The sequence below is a fragment of the Camelus dromedarius genome, chromosome 22 (genome assembly GCF_036321535.1).
Source record: "Camelus dromedarius isolate mCamDro1 chromosome 22, mCamDro1.pat, whole genome shotgun sequence".
NCBI lineage: Eukaryota > Metazoa > Chordata > Mammalia > Artiodactyla > Camelidae > Camelus > Camelus dromedarius.
This window is the reverse complement of record NC_087457.1, coordinates 25,802,842-25,819,272: the sequence shown is the minus strand read 5'-3', so window position 1 is coordinate 25,819,272 and position 16,431 is coordinate 25,802,842. Positions and strand designations below refer to the sequence as shown.

General features: G+C 45.0%; 1 protein-coding gene and 1 long non-coding RNA gene across 5 annotated transcripts in view; one reads left to right on the top strand and one right to left on the bottom strand.

The window, feature by feature from the left end:
- The window catches only part of SNX25 (sorting nexin 25), an 89,644-nt gene that overhangs the window by 72,178 nt on the left and 1,035 nt on the right, over positions 1-16,431 (top strand). For all 4 annotated transcript variants that reach the window (XM_064477559.1, XM_031440305.2, XM_031440304.2 and 1 more), the window contains 7 exons: positions 52-192; positions 2,849-2,962; positions 6,979-7,143; positions 8,862-8,979; positions 12,762-12,828; positions 15,574-15,755; positions 16,262-16,362. In XM_064477559.1, coding sequence (XP_064333629.1) covers positions 52-192; positions 2,849-2,962; positions 6,979-7,143; positions 8,862-8,979; positions 12,762-12,828; positions 15,574-15,755; positions 16,262-16,362 — 888 coding nt within the window. The remainder of the gene's footprint in view (positions 1-51; positions 193-2,848; positions 2,963-6,978; positions 7,144-8,861; positions 8,980-12,761; positions 12,829-15,573; positions 15,756-16,261; positions 16,363-16,431) is intronic.
- Positions 15,437-16,262, bottom strand: LOC135318912 (uncharacterized). The gene is made up of 2 exons (XR_010377359.1): positions 16,141-16,262; positions 15,437-15,775 (listed from the first exon to the last, which is right to left on the bottom strand). It is a non-coding gene; the product is annotated as an uncharacterized LOC135318912 (long non-coding RNA).

Below are 16,431 nucleotides of genomic sequence, written 5' to 3'. Positions count from 1 at the left end.
GTATCTGCTCACCATGCTTTTTGCTACTGTTGTGTTTGTCGTTTTTCCAAGGTTACAGAAGAGAACGGTGAACAGATGCCCTGTTACTTTGTCTTGGTAAGCTTACAAGAAGTTGGAGGAGTTGAAACGAAGAACTGGACAGTCCCCAGAAGGCTCAGTGAGTTTCAGAACTTACACCGGAAACTTAGTGAGGTATGAATACTTGTGAACACGAATTTAGAGTTACTGAGCAAGAAGAGATTTAAGAACTCATTTCAGTTTTTACACACAAGGGAACTGATGCATCTTTTTCCTTTGCCATTGATACTGGCAAAGTGGCATTTTGGACCTGACATTTGGAAATGTACTCATAGATCAACCATCTAGTCTAGTCTGAATCCCTCAGGATGGATAATCGTCTGACGTCTGTTGAACCCCACAGAACCCCAGAGCTGGAAGATCTTGAACTGGGGATCATTTCCAGCCAGTGGTTTCGAAGCTGCCAGTTGTGACCCATTAGTGGGTGTAGGGTCAGTTATGGGTTGCAGCCGTGGAAAGAGAATGGACTGCAGTGCATTTCAGCACGTGAAGGAATCAGTCAGGTGTCGTGCTTGAAAGCACAGACTCGGGAGCCAGGCCGCCCGAGTTAGGATCCAGTTTGGATCCTCGCTTTACTATTTACTGGCTCTGTGGCCTGGGACCTGTCACTCTCTCTCTGTGCCTCTTTTTCCTCGCCAGTGAAATACGAATATTGATAGTGCCTCCCTCACCTGTCCCCCCGAGCTGCTGTGGGAAGGAAGGCAGTAAGCGTGCACAGGGTGTTTGGATGAATGTGCTGCTCACAGTAAACGTTACTTGTTGGTAGTTACAGCAGTCGTCGTAACGAGCCTTGTTTCATGCAACTTCTGCTTCAGTTTTATGTGTTTAATGTATATTGGTGTGTATATTATATATGGATATGTGTATTATATAAGAGTGTGTGTATTGTATGTACAGATTGTATTATATGTATGGGTGTGTATTATACGTGTGGGTGTGTATTATAGTGTTGGTGTGTGTGTTATATGTATGGATGTGTATATCTGCACACACTTTGTGGGCTGCAATGTGGCATGTGTTTCCTACTATAGGTTTTAGTTTAAAATGTTTGGAAGCCACTAATCTAGGTCAGTTCTTTTACTCAACAGGTGAGGGAAACTGGTCCCAGAGAGTTTGACTTTTCGTAGGATGTATACATAAGGGCCAAACCAGAACTAGAATCCAGGTCATCTTACTTTCCATTCATTATTTTTCCATTTTTCTCAGGAATTGCATCTTTTCTAACTCCCACCTACTGGAGCTAATTGCCCTTTATCTCAGCAATCAGAGTTCTTTGATCATTTCTACCTTCATTTAAGTCCATTTTTCTCTTGCTCAGAAGGAACTGATGCTGGTAAAATGCTATGCTCACCTCTCAGACCCCTCTTTTGCAAATGAAATGTCAGTTTCCTTTCACCTTTTCCCCTAGGATGATTCTTTAAATCACTGACTTCTGTCAAAAACAAGTCACACTGAAGCATTAGGGGAAGCAAAGCTTATAAAATTTCTCATCTGTCCTTTCATCTTGTTACCTTTTTTCATCTGTGGCCTGATGACCGCCTTCTTCTCTCACCCTTGATATTTTCTGTCATGTGAGCTTTTTCTTTTCTTTCTTTCTTTCCTGTTTTTTTTTTTTTTTTTTTTTTAGAGTTCATTTTTGAAGGAACTCTTCCCGTTGACAGCTGTGACAGGAAATGCTTTTTCAGGTACCAGGTGTCTTCAGTCTTCCCTTCTACCTCTCACTGCCTATTTCATTTCTCCAAAAATTTTTATCCTGAACCTGAACCTCAGTACCCTTCTCAGGTAAACGCCGTTGTACCTGAGGTGCGTGCTGGGCTCCGTAGGAAAGACCGTTGTTCCCTTTCCCACCACCTGAGGCGCTGACATGCCCTTGTTGCAAGTAACTTGTCACCTGCCGTCCTTGCTGTGGCCAGGCTGGCAGGGCTGCTGTGACCCTGATGATGCCAGCAGCAGGACAAGCTGGCAGGTAGACTGCTCACTTACTTTCCAGCACGAGTTGATTTTTTCCTGCGTTTTCCAGTGTCCCAGTGCCTTAATGAAGAGTCTGGAGCACTTGGAACCTGCTGTCCTCCTAGGTCTGAGGGGCAGACTGGCAGTGTCCCCTGGGCTTTGGCACTAGGCTCAGACTTCAGAGTCAGTCGGATCTGGGTTTTAATCCTGAGCCTCAGCTGTCTCATACGGAAAATAGGGGTGACTCAGAGCTGTTCCGTCTGCCAAGCTCCCAGCATAGTGTCTGGCAGGATGTCGGGCTTAATCTGCAAAGGGACATCTATTGGTATTATTTACTAACATTTTTTACTATTATTAATATATTTATATTCTACACTTTGCCCTTGAAAGGCAGTAATAAAGCTACAACACAAGTTCTTTTTTTCCACTGTCTTCTTTTGCCAACCTTGATAACTTTACAGAGGTGCTGTAAAACAAACACATTCTAAGAGAAAAACTCCCCTGCCGTGAGCCAGGTGCCCTTTCCCAGCACATGTGCTCCGTGCACGTTGTGCAAACGCGTCTTGTCAGCCCGGCTCTGGGACTTCCAGCTTCCGGGCGTTTGTAAGCTGAGGGATAAGCATTAGCTTTTTCCATCAGATGTGCTGTTGCTCCAGATTCCTTGAGCCTCATTAGAACAGGCAGATTTTCAAGGTCTTAAATCTCAGAGGAACCAAGTACGGGAGGAAGATATGTGGCTTGTTCTTATTAAAAATCTAAATTTTTAAAGATTAAAATGTAATTTTAAGATACTAACATTTAATTTCTTTTCCCTTCACAGTGTTTCCCTTCTTTAAAAAAAGTCCAGTTGCCTTCTCTTAGCAAGCTGCCTTTCAAATCTATAGATCAAAAATTTATGGAAAAGTCAAAGAATCAATTAAATAAGTTTTTACAGGTAAGCAACTGAAAAAATTTGGATATGGGAGGGAGAATTAGTTATTTGGAGTGAAACTGTCATCATTCTAAGAGTTTGCCTGTTTGCTTCCTGTTCTCACCAGTGGTGCCAGATCCTCAAAACATCTTCGGTTTTGGGTTTGGGAGGGAGGGTTGGGTAACTGAAGTATACTGTGCATACAGAAAGTGTACATACTACGTGTACAACTTTCTCCAGTTTATAGCTGGCACCCAGTCCTGGAGACAGTATCGCCAGTCCTGCCAGCTTGACCCCAGGTGACCTGGATCCCGACTTCCGACCACACAGTGACAGCTGTCTGACCGTCACGTGGGGGGACTGTCAGGGCGAGGACCTCCTTCTGTGGGACTTCCTCACTCGGGCGTGTTCCTAGAGTCTCGCCCGGTGCTGTTTCAGTTGCAGGTCGCTCTGTGATTTTGTGTCCGTTTCATTGTTGGGGGGACCCCTCCTTGGGTGAATACCAGAGCCTGTTGACGCTGTCGTTTGTGAGCGTTTGGAGGGTCTCCAGCTGGAGGCCGTTATGACGGGTGTGTCTGCACGTCCAGCTCTTGGCTTTCGGTGAACAACCGCTGGGTAATCCCTGGGGTTTTGAGTTTTTCAGATTTTCAGAGCGGGCGCAGCAGCTTGTAGGCTCTCACTGGCGGTGCGCGGGGCTCTGACCCTCCCCCCCAGCCCCAGATGGTTTCTTCTGTGAAGTTAGTGTGTCTGCCTCTCTTGTCTCGTCGCCTTTCTTCCTCTGAATCACTTTGCAGGAGTTTTGGATGCGTTTCGGTTGTGAGTCTCTTGTCAGATACCCTCTCTCTTTCTGTGGGTTGCTTTTTCACTCTCTTAATGAGTCTTTTTAATGAGCATAATTTCTCAATTTTAATTTAGTCCAATTTACCACTTTTTCTTTCTTTTTATGGTTAATACTTTTTGTGCTGTGAAGAAATCTTTGCCTGCTCCAGATTCCTAAAGATAGTCTCCTAATTTCCTCTAAGCACTTAATTGTTTCCCTTCAGTCTATTTTTAGAGAAGACTGGACAAAGTTACCCTGTCTCCAGGAGCAACCCCATTTATCTTTTCCTTAGCTGGGTGGGGCCTCTGTATTCAGAGTGTGGGTAAGTTACTGAAACCATGGACCCCACAGCCCTTGTAGTTCTCGGGGGACATGGACCTTTGTCCCATAAAACACTCCTTGGCTGTGCGGCTAGAGATCCTGAGACTTAATAATGGATGCTGTCAAATTTTAGTAAAGGTTCTATGAAAGTATATGCAGTGAATCAGAAGTACAAATCATGGTTAAAGTAGGTACATTTACGCCAGAGTTGCCTTGCAAGTGTTTTCAGTCTCTTTTTCTCTCATATATTCATTTCTAAAATATGTATGAATAAATATGTGCATATATATTCATATATATGACTATATTCATATATATGTACATATATATGAATTTCCCTCAAGAAATAAAATAATTGCACCTTAAAAACACCCTCTGAGTTTAAATATGGCAGACCTAGGGTAGAGAATCATTAATGTTTAAAAGCTCTTACAGGAGAGGCTTTAAAACTGCAATATTACCATCTTATTGCCGATTCAGAATGTCTAGGAAATAATTAAGCCCACTCAGGCATGGTAGCTGACTAAATCATTCAGGTGAACTGAAGTTCTTGTCTGAGAAATGAATACGTACTTATTATTCAGAATCCAAGCTTGTTGAGCCCCCTGCCTGTAGCTCTGGGATCTTCCAGCTGAGGCTTCGGTTTCCTTCTAGCCTCTGCTGTTGGGGACGGGAGGGGCTCGGCTTGTTTGGTGCTTCCAGCCCTTCAGCCGCCTTTCCTGTTCGTGCTGCAGAGATGAGGGTCCTTTTTGTACTTTTGGGGATGCAGCGAGGGGCCATCAGTGCCCCCGTCGGGTTAATGGTGATGAAAACGGGGTAGTGAGTTCTGCCTTTGTGCCACGGGGAGCATGTGCACTGCTGGGAGGTGGCGTGGGCGTGGCTGGGGCAGGAATAATCTGCCCAAACAGGTGAACTGGTCCTCACAAGTGGCCATTTGTCTTTTAATCAAAAGGATTGTAAGTCAGGAAATAATGGTTTAAATTGTTTCCCATTTCCTCAAAGAGTTTCTTTGAAAGTGCTCACTAATATATTTAGGTAGATTACACAACACATTGTAATTTCAAAATATTATCCCACCAACTGCACACAAGAAAAGCAAGGTGGAAAATATTTGGTCTGAGAGGCAGGTATTATTAGGTTCACAGGATCTTCCAGAAAAAAAAAGATTCCACTGAGTATATGTTTACGTGAATGTTCATGTATGACACATGGTTCCCTAGAGAAGCATTCTGATGACAGATATTTAATAACCCAGCTACTCCTCCTCGGCTGTGACATCACTTCTCTCCGACTTCACTCCTACATGTCGTGTTCCCTGTTCCTCACACACACACCTCTTGCTCCGGCTGTGCCCCCAGCAGTGTGGTGCCCATGTCTGGGGCTGTACGTGCTGTTCACTCTCCCGGAATGCTTTACAGCCTTCTCCGTCCTCCATGGAACAGCCCCTTAGGTCTCTGTCGGAGCAGGACAACATGCTCTAAGCGCTGAAGAGGGAGGAAGTGGGAACAGGGTTCCACTCTCAGCTTAAAAATGATAAAATCCCTATTATACCTCGCCCCACAGACATAATTTTCATGCATATTTAAGTCGGTTATTTTCCATCATAACACAATATAACAGTCCAAGGACTTATTGTCCTTAATGATTTCCTTATTTATATTAATTGTATTGTTTGAGATTTACCATTAGTTATCATTTCCTACTATTTTATAAAATAGCGTTGGAGTAGATTAACTAATGGAAATCAAGGCAGAAGGAGAATATCTCACTCCTGATCCAGCCTCGCAGCTGAACATTTAATGTTCCATAAAGGGAGTGAATGCTCAGGGGCCGGAGAAGGCAGTAGTGACACCATCCGCCCATCCCCTTAGTCTGAGACAGAACCTCCATCTTCAGGCCAGCCTTCGGCAGGACACCAGTGCCCAGTGTGGCACGACTGGGCCCTCACAGAGGTGCTTTTCTGGGGAAAACTATAGGGTTTATTAGATTTCATGCTTAATCGTTCATAAATACAGTGTTAACATCATGGACCAATTCCTCTGGGACTAGAACGTAACCTCTTCTCCCACCCCAGTTTCTGTCATCAGAACCGCATTGTTCCGTCCCCCAAGGGGGCTACATCGTACCTGGGGCAGTATTTCTCATTGGTTCATTGCTTCCTAAACCCTGTATCTGTGAATACTAGGCGTTTACACATTCTTGTGGTCATGTGGTTAATTTCACTGTCTTGTCAGTACCCTTGCTTGTATGTCAGCACACCTGCTGTGTGGTCTCCTTTCCTGTCTCTTAGGGCCGGATAAGTACATAGAGAACCCCAGGAAGTTTCCAGTTTATGGGCCAATAACAACAGTTATATAAGGATGTAAACACACGCTGCCTGTGGAAGGGGCAGCACAGGGACAGAAAACTGCTGCCTGGCAGACAGTACCACCATGTGACGACCCAGAGCCCTTTTTTCAGCTGATGCACAAAGTCTGCACGTGGCCTTTAAAGGGTGGTTGAGTGGGATCCTTGGGTTCATGTGCAGATGTGTACGTTGTTCACACAGATGAGCGAAACTTAATTGGACTTGAAAGGCGGTGGCCCCGGGGTCTGCAGGCACTGGGCACAGTGAGAATTTTATGTTGCCCTGAGCGGGTGAGTTCTGTTGTCTACATGGTGTCTCCCACCAGCCGAGTGATTAGGGTGCTTCGGGTAACCTAGAGAGGACTGTTTGCCATTAAGGTAATTGAGAATTGATCTAATACATTTTATTTCAAGGGGAAGTGGTTTTAGGTTCAGAATTACGATGAAAGTAAATTTCCCGACAGTCATCCCACCGTTGGATGACTTTACTCCTGGTGGCTCATGGCTCATGTATTCCCCCCATGAGAAGGAATTAATCCTCTTTCTTCCACAGAGTCTGCTTTCAGATGAGAGACTGTGTCAGAGTGAAGCACTTTATGCCTTTTTGAGCCCTTCTCCTGACTACCTCAAGGTTATTGATGTGCAGGGGAAAAAATCCACTTTTTCATTATCCTCATTTTTGGAAAGACTCCCGCGTGACTTCTTCTCCCATCAGGAGGTGAGCTCTCTGAAGGCTGTACTGTTTTTGAAGCATATTTAAGCAGATGTCATCGTGAAGGCGGTTTGAAGTAGCAGATACTTGTTGAAAGCCTGCTACGAATGGGGGAAAAGCAAGTACATTCAGTGATGCTTGCTGTCATATTCTGGGACAAGATTAATTCCAAACTAGGTAAGTGACATGTGGATGGGAGGTTCTGTAGGAGACCCTCTACGGAAGGGAAAAGGTGGACTGGCCCGTCCCCAGGATGGGGACTGTCATCATGGAGGGGTTCGAGCTAATACAGAAGGTTCAGGAGAGAAAGATGCATTTGGGGAAGTCAGTGGCCTTGGGACCCAGCGGGGAGGGGGTGGGGCTTCTATCGCAGGTGGACCGAGATAAGGTGGAGAGTGGAGGAGGGGGCATGGCGACGCCAGGCTGAGGCCTTTAGATTTTGTTCTCAGGGTCTGGAAAGCCATGGAATATTCTGAAGCAAGACTCACCTAGCAAGTGGCCTGTGTGGGTAAAGGATCAACAGACCGAGACTGCGGCGCCAGTACCTTGGCTTCCGCACCTGGGGCGAGGCCGCTGGTTGCACGAGCCTGTCTTGGAAATCTGGTGTCTCCTTAGTTTAGTGCCACCTGTCACTGTCCCTTCACGAGAATTGGTTTAAACAGTTTGACGATGAAAAGGAGCCTCTACTTCAGTGCGCCCTGAGTGGGAGCAGGAGTCCACGTGTCCGGCCCCCGCGCTCAGGGCACGTATGAACCCGCTTCCCTCCCCAGCATCTCTGCCACCTCTTCCTTCGCAGCCACACGTGCCGCGTCTGTCTGCACCGGCCAGCCCGCCTCCATCGCTGCCGTTTGTCCCTGAGCCTCTTGGGATTTACACCGACAGTGCCTCCTCCCAGCTCAGAGTGCTCCCTCCTCCCAGTCTGCAGTGCTCCCTCCTCCGCAGTAGTCGGTGTCGCTCGGCCACTAGTAAAGCCGTGAGGCCCGGGGGCGCCTCCTGCTTCTGTGACTTCTCAGCCCTCTCTCGGCTCGGCTCGCCCCGCAGAGCCCTGGCAGTAGACCACCGCGTGGTCCCGCAGCTTCAGCTGCTGCCTGTCTGCAGCCCGCGCTGACCTCTCTGGGCTGCCCTTGAAAGCTCGGCCCCTGTTTCAGCGCTCCGCCGGCCTCCCGCCGAGCTGTGGCGGCTCCAAGCCTCCCCCCACCTCTTGCGCATTTGCACGAGCCTGGGGCCTGGCATAGAATGAGCTTTCAGCTGGAATTTGCTGATATGCAGATCAGGAAATGAGACTAGCTCAAGTACAGGATAAAAGGTTGAATCAGAGTTTTTTTTTTGTTTTTGAATCAGAGTTTTAAATAACTAAATTACTTCCAAATATATATATATATTTTTTAAAAAACAGTTTAAATCATTCAAGTTAAAAAGCCTTACATTTAAAACTTAAAATGGTTAGAAAACTATTTTGTTACTACTAATTCATTCCTCATTAATACAGTGACAAGTTTTTCAGAATAATTTTAGACCTTGAATAGGGTTTTAGGATCAAGCTTTTCCCTGAGGTTACATACACTTTGGCCTTTTTTTGAAAATGTAGATTTCTGCATCTAGGAAAGTTGGAGAGTTCTGTGAGATTGAAATGTGAGCACATGTTTGGGAATTTACACTTGAAGAACTCTTACCACTGTCCCTGGGTGAGTGATCTGCCTCCTGTGACTTTGCTGTTCCCCCAGGAGGAGGCAGAGGAGGACAGTGACCTGTCAGATTACGGTGATGATGTGGATGGAAGGAAAGACGCCTTGGCTGAACCATGTTTCATGTTGATTGGGGAGATTTTTGAACTTCGAGGAAGTAAGCCTCTTTGTTATCATTCAGTGGTATTTGCTGGTTAAGTGGACACACACACACACACACACACACACACACATTTAATACCCCTTTGTTCCTGAATCAGACATGTATTTATATTCATTCATTCATTCAGCAAATACTTTTATGGGGCGACCAGATACCAAAGTAGGTTCTGAGGACATGACCTTAAAACAGATGTCTTCTCTAGACTAGTGGAACTTAGGTCCTGATTTACCCTGCACCATGTTCCTCTGAATACAGAAAGGTGGAATGCTTTGAATTTCTTTTTATGTGACTCAGTGTAACCTCATTTCTTTATAAGTAGAAGGCATGCAAACACTAATTTTGTGCAGCAGAAGAAGAGCCCTGTTGTTAAAGGTGAGGTTTGGGTGCTTTAAGATGGTATGTGGCCAGGAGCGCAGGGAGGCCCAAGCCTGCTTTCCAGCCACCTTTCTTCCTAGAGGAGTGGTCATCAGTGGAGGTGGGAAATTTTGTTCCCAGGGGACATGGGGCATGTCTGGAAACATTTCTTGAGGGGGGGAGCTCCTGGCGTCTAGTGGGTGGAGGCCAAGGATGCTGTTATCCATCCTGCAGTGTGCATGTCGGCCCCCACAACAGAGTTGTACTGTCCCAAATGACAGTAGTGCGGACTTGAGAAATCCTGCCCTAATAGTACTGAGGTGAAAGGTCAGACTGCACTGCTTGGCTTTTATTTTGCGTCCTGAATAGGACTGTCTGCCCACCCTCACCTCCCACAGACCCGAGTGCGCTCAGTCATGAGGCCAGCATACTTGGTTCTACCTGGAGCCTCAAGTACTAGCTACAGGCGTGACAGGTCCCTAAAGGCACACATGACCACCTAGAAGAGGAAGCACATGAGAGGAGCAAGGTCTTCCAAGGCGCAGTAATGCCACCAGCCAGTAAAACGTGGCCCTGAGAATGTCCTGGGCTCTGTCCACTCGGATGAGCATCTTTTCCCTTGGGGCAAAGAAAGTGGGCTGGGAGTTGGTCCTAGACCAACTGGACGTGGGGCTGTGCATTGCTTCTTATTTACATATATCCCTTCACATGTCACTTAAAGAATTATTTGCAGATAAAGAAACTTCAGGTCCTGTTGCAGACTTGAGTCTGTCCTAGTCCGTCTTATGTTTAATCTTTTAATCGTCAGTATCTCTTATAATTCCTGATCCATAGGAGGTGACCAATAAAATGCCTGGGTGGATGGGTGGATGGATAGATAGGCAAGAAAAATTTCAGTGCTGGAATTAATTATTTTTGTCATTGAACTTTTTCTTTGTCTCAGCCAAATCTAAAATAATCAGCAAATACTTTGGGAGCATATGTTTTAGATACAGCTCTGTAGGGGAAACAAAAATATCTTAGAGGTAGGGTCTTCCTTCAGCAAATTTACAATATAAGGGTCTCAAACATATCACTACCTTAAGCAATAGATATAATTAAATTCTGAACTACAGGCAGAAATTTATTTATATGGATGCTCAATTTGAATATAATTTCAATAATGAAAAGTTGCAGGGTGGGTATAGCTCAGTGATAGAGTACGTGCTTAGCATGCATGAGGTCCTGGGTTCAACCCCTAGTATCTCCATTAAAATAAGTAAGTAGATAAACAAACAGACCTAATTACATCCCCCCCCCCCCCCGCCAATAATGAAAAGTTGGAACTAAGCTAAACTTCAGAAATGGGTAATAGTTAAATTAAGAAATATCCACATGATAGAATATCATCCAAGTACGAGGGATCCTTTCAGATGAAAAAGCAAGAGCTGGTCCATATTTTAGATACTTCAAGGTGTGTACTCATGTTTAACTTGGTTCCATGTAGGCAGAAAAAATCAGTCTCCCCCCTCAAAGTCTGGCTTTTCCTCAGTGAAATCTGGCCCATTGAGTCGTGAATCCTCCCACTTGCCATCAAGTTGATAAGGAAAGGGAAGCACCACTTCAGCCTTTGGGCAGTGTGTTCTCTGCCATCCGAAGAGATGGAGAGACTTGGTGGATGGGAAGGAGCCAGTCAGGGCCAGAGTAGGGCTCAAAATCCTCTCTCTGCAGCATGCGTTTCCTCCCTCATGTGCCTGCTCAGAAGATTCGGTCTTGCTAGTGACATTTCAGAGGAGAACAAATAGAACATCACCGATAATGAGATGTGATATATTTGCCGTCAGCAGAATCCTAGTGTTGCTGCAGCTGCCTCTGTGGCGTTGAACAAATGAGTCCTCAGAAGGAGTGATGGGGCTGTTTGGAGGGGAAGGTGGGGCCTGGGGAGGGGCAGGAAGGAGTAGAGTCGGGCATCGGTGATGGGAGGGAATTTGTAGCAGAGCCGTTCCTGCTCTAGTTCAGTTTACAGAAAGGGACCAGAAATATAGCCTATTTAAACATTTATAACCAGTCACTGGGCTGTCAGGCATTCTTCCTGGAGCTGCACGTGTCCTCCGGCCCTCTGGGTGTGAGCGCCTTCTCTCCTGCCCTAGAAAGGCGGAGAGGAGTTATCACCCCCGACAGACACACTCCTTCTGGCCTGAACGCCAGCCAGTGGGCACGTCCGCAGGCCTGCAGCCCGCTCTGAATTCCACCACTGCAGGCACTTCCGAGACCTCGTTGTGACTCCAGATCTCTCACTTGAAGGAATAACAACACTACTGTAACTGGACACTTAGGTACACTTAAAAGTTAGAAATGACTGGAGAATGTTTGAGAGTCTAGAGTACCAAGTCTGTGTTAATTGTTGATTTCTGTTTGTATGTCTTCCCTTGTACCAGAGGTGTTTGTGAATTTCCTCTTTTTAGGTTTTCTGACTGGTGCAGGAGCCTTCAACTCTGGGCTCCATCACAGCCAAGTCGTGTGTCAGGAGCTAAACATTTCGGTGGGTGGAGGTGAATATATAAATAGAATATTGGGTTTAGATTATAATTTGCAGACCAAAAGTAACTTCATGGCATTTCTTTGCCTTCTTTTGGTTTATTTTCATATTCTACACTTATAACCAATGTGTCTCCTAATCTAATGCTAATAATACAAGTTTAGATCTGTAGGACCCTTCACAAAACTCTTTCACACAAAATGTTGATACTGCTCTTGAACAAAACAAAAAAAGGTAGACACAAACACTGTCCTTTTTCAGATGAGGAAACTGAGGCTCCGGGAAGGATATGCCCACTGCTCCAGGCAGTGTCACAGGAGTGCCGGGTCCACGTCTCACTGGGGATCCTGGCTCTTCCCAGTTCACCTTTCTTCCCCCAAATGCATAAAATACGTAAAAATGCATGATGATCTACAAACTGCAATTCAAAAGGGAGCAGTTAGATCCATCAGTTCATTAATATTTCAAAATATTTGTCAACATTTGACTACAGATGTTTCTCATTCGGAGCAGTGTGTTAGAAAATTGGGCTCCATAAGCCAGACAGAAATCTAAAATAGGAACTGCACTGAGTGCTGGTGGGAAACAGACGTGTTGTCAGCAGCCCAGGGACACGTGAAGTGTTACTTCCACTTCCAGCTCAGCCGTTGTTTAGGCACTGAAAGGCTGTAAAAGTCTTGGCTTTCATCTCATCAGTTGCCGTGTAGAAAATGGAAGCTTAGTCATCAGACTTTTCCTGGGCAGAAGCTTGCTAACCTAGACCCCAGTTCTGCAGGTATCATAGCCCCCAACTTGGTGTCAGGACTGCGGCTGAGTGATGTGGTAAGCTCTATGCTTTGTGTCAGTATGAAATGTCACGATGTGATAGCCTGTGATAATACTTTCCCTCTGATTTCTATTTTAGTGTTTAAATGGGTGAGAAGAACATTAATCGCTCTCGTTCAGGTCACTTTTGGAAGAACCATCAACAAGTGAGTTGCACGAAATGAACCTTTGAATTCAGGCCCTGCCCTTTGCCTTAATAGTCAGATTGCTCTCCAACTGAAGGTGTTTCAGTTTCTCTGTTTATTTCTGATACGATTCTAAGATTGGACAGGGAAGCAGATTTCTGCAAGAATTTCTCCCGCAGGAGGCTCGGTGAACTAGCTGACGGAAGCTTGAGCTGGCTCTGGCCTGCTGGCTGGCGAGGGTCAGGGGATTGTCCTATAAAGTTCTCTTTTGACCATGATGACTGGTTTGAGAATGTTGGGTACAGCCTTTTGATGTCACGTGATGGAGATCAGTTTAAGGCTTAGACTCTGAGCCAAAATGAAAGTAGGATGAGCATCACATGGCAGCTATTTATTTGGAGGGAAATGCAAACCGTGTATTTTTTTTTTAGAATTGGGTTGACATTAAAATAGTAGTTCCCCTTGTTGGTTACTGGGCACCCATGAGGGGTGTGTGAATCGTATAACACAGCTGTAAGCCACATGTGTATCCTTGAGCTGTATTACGTTATCGGTACACATACACGTTACCCTCCACACCCAGTACTCTTCAAGACTGTAAACATCATGACTCCTTGCACAACAAAAATGTGAGTCAACTGCTAAAAATAAGGGGGAAAATCAATTTTTTTTTGTACAGCAAAATACATGTTAAGATGAAATTATCAGATTTTTCCAAGTGAAAGATTAATTTAGTTGTCAAATATATGTACAGGGTTAACATGATAGTTTTATCATGAATCTTACAGATCTTTAAGGGGCAATATAATAAAGAACATGTTATGTTTTTATTCATTTGCAAATAGAACATATTTCCCCTGTGGTCATAAGCCAGTTTCTTTTTATTTCTAAGATTTTTTTAAAAAATGGTGTTAGTGGCATGTTTAGTTGAATTAGTATCGCAGGCTTGTGCTTTAAGCAAAAAAAAAAAGTCCTCTTTAACTTACGGTTTCAGTCTAAGACAAACCTCGTAACCTGAGCACTAACAGGCCTTGGCTAAAGAAATTTCCAAAATGGCCCCATTTTTCTCAGAACTCCAGACTTGCTGTTTTCTTTTCCAGTTTCAGTAAATCACGGGTACGTTCCTTGCTCCTATTTATGCTATTGGCTCTTAATTTTCAGGTGAGCAAATGTGGTTTGAGAGTGGTGCGTACATTTATTTGACAGTTACTCTCGCGGGGCTGGGGGTGGGGGGAGCGTCATGTGGAGAACTTTCAGGCTGTTGGTCAGCGGGGCTTTCTCAGGTGGAGGACTGCCGAGCACCTGGCCCTCTGCTGTTTTTGCCTCAGGCAGATGATGACACATCATAAAATTAAGCAGCAGAACAATATGAGCCTCTTGCCTTGTACCAACTATAATTTCACATCCCGGAACTGCTTCCAAAGCGTTCTACAGTTTTGGCTAATACAAAGTCAGCCCTAAATTGGTAGAAAATGCTTAGGTATGGCCTTTGGCAAGAGTCACTCAATTTTAGGTTGCAAACTGCAATTTTCATTCTTCATTTCTCCCTGCAGTGCCAGTGAGTAACTCAAAGACTTGCAGGAAAAGCAAGCTGTCTGCGTTTTTATGTAGATTTTACCTGGGCAAGCAGGTCAGCAGGTTCCCTTTGTTGAATAAAATTATTTTATTTGGTCTAGATATGAACTTCACAGTTCTGGGCAGTATGGGGAAGAATCTTAGGAGACTTGCAGTTGCAAATGGCATTACCAAGGCTTTGACTTGCAGAGTTGACTTCACTGGTGACTGGATCACTGTGGGCAAGTGCTGGGCCTGGAACATCTATTTCAGACACTATTCCTGGAAACCTCACAATGTCCCTTTAAAAGTCTGGTTGGGAAGTCAGATTCTTACAGGGCTTTTTGATTTATTATTATTTGTGAGTTAAGTTGGAAATTTCAGGTCTTCCCAGTGCTAATAGTCTAAGGTGATTCTTTTCCCCTTTTCAGCAGAAACACTTCCCCTCCCAACCCCACAACTACTCCCAGGCTCTTGACAGCAGAAATCCTGTGGTTGGTTGGAACTGGACTAGTGACTACTGAAGCCTGGGTGTGGGAAGACCTGGGCAGCCGGATAAAACCACTTCTTTATACCTGTGCAGGCCTGGGTCTGCCCTGTCATTTCTGTGGGAATCTGGAGGGGCTGGATGGCAGTGTATCTTTTCAGAGTCCTCCCCTTTGTGGTGAAGGGTTTTTCCCTCTGTGCCTCTGAGCATGGGAGATGTCCCCCGGGTCAGAGAACCCCGCCCAAAGTCTCCTGCCACGGCAACCCCAAGCCACAGCTCATGAGAAGGCCTGCTGCTCCCCCAGGGCTGCGGGAGCGCGGGGAGGCGTTCCAGGCCGGCTTCCACACTTTTTAAATGGATTCATGTTTTCAGTCTATGCCACTCCATGGAGAAATGAGTGTGTTAAATCCCAGGCACAGGCGGAGCAGCTGCAAGCTTCAGACGAATCAGTCTCTCAGCCCTTGTCTTTTCAGATTGAATGACACCACATGGCAGACATTTAGAGAAACCAGTACCAGTGACCGTGTGATCCCCAGGACTGGGGGGCATCAGTGTTAGCAAAATGAAAAGTAACTTCCAGAGCCAGAGTTTAAAAATCCCATTCCTAGTTTATTCATCAAATGCTTAGAGTCGGGCTGTCTCTTAATCTACCCACTGATAAATGCCTCTTGAGAACAGAGAATGTTTTTAAAAACCTCATCCAAGAAATATTTTTCTCTTGAAAGACAAATCCGGGACACAGTGAACTGGATTTTCAGTGAGCAAATGTTGGTTTACTACATCAATGTTTTCCGGGATTCTTTCTGGCCCAATGGGAAATTGGCACCACCGACCACAATCCGAAGCAAAGAACAAAGCCAGGAAACAAAACAAAGAGCGCAGCAGAAGCTGCTCGAGAACGTTCCAGGTGAGGCCTGGGTTCCCATCCTGAAAGTCAGAGACAAAGAAGGGACTGTTAGCCCTACTAAGGTGTTTTTCACACGGGAAACTTTAAAATGAAAAAAAAAGTGATCATACTTTTTTTTCATTTAAATCATGCCTTGCCCCTTTCTAAGAAATTCTACTGAGAATCCCAATAAGGACAGTACTGGTTATAATTTAACTAGAAAAGTGTTTTAGAACAGAGAATAGATTTTATGCTTTAAAAATATTTTCCTGCTAAAGTACCCTGTTGGGAGCTCAGTTTTTAATTGGGTAGCCTCATATTAAAGCTGTAGTTTGTGTAAATGCCTTATGCTGAAAATGTGTACATTTATTTTCTCTCTAAACGTTGGAAAGAACGAGTCACTCACGTCCCTCACGTCTCCGCGCCTCTCTGTACCGAGTGTGCGCCGTGCCGTAGCCCCTTTCCTGAAGGTCCGTGCCACGTGCACGGTATCAGTAGCAGCGTGGAATATAAACTTAATTTTTCAGATATGCTTCAGAGCCTTGTTGGACAGCAAAATGCACGTCACGGTATAATAAAAATATTCAATGCACTGCAAGAAACAAGAGCCAATAAACATCTGTTATATGTGAGTACTTTAAAGCCTCCCAGCGCATTCAGTGTTTCTTCAATTTTATAATTCTGTTCACATATGGGG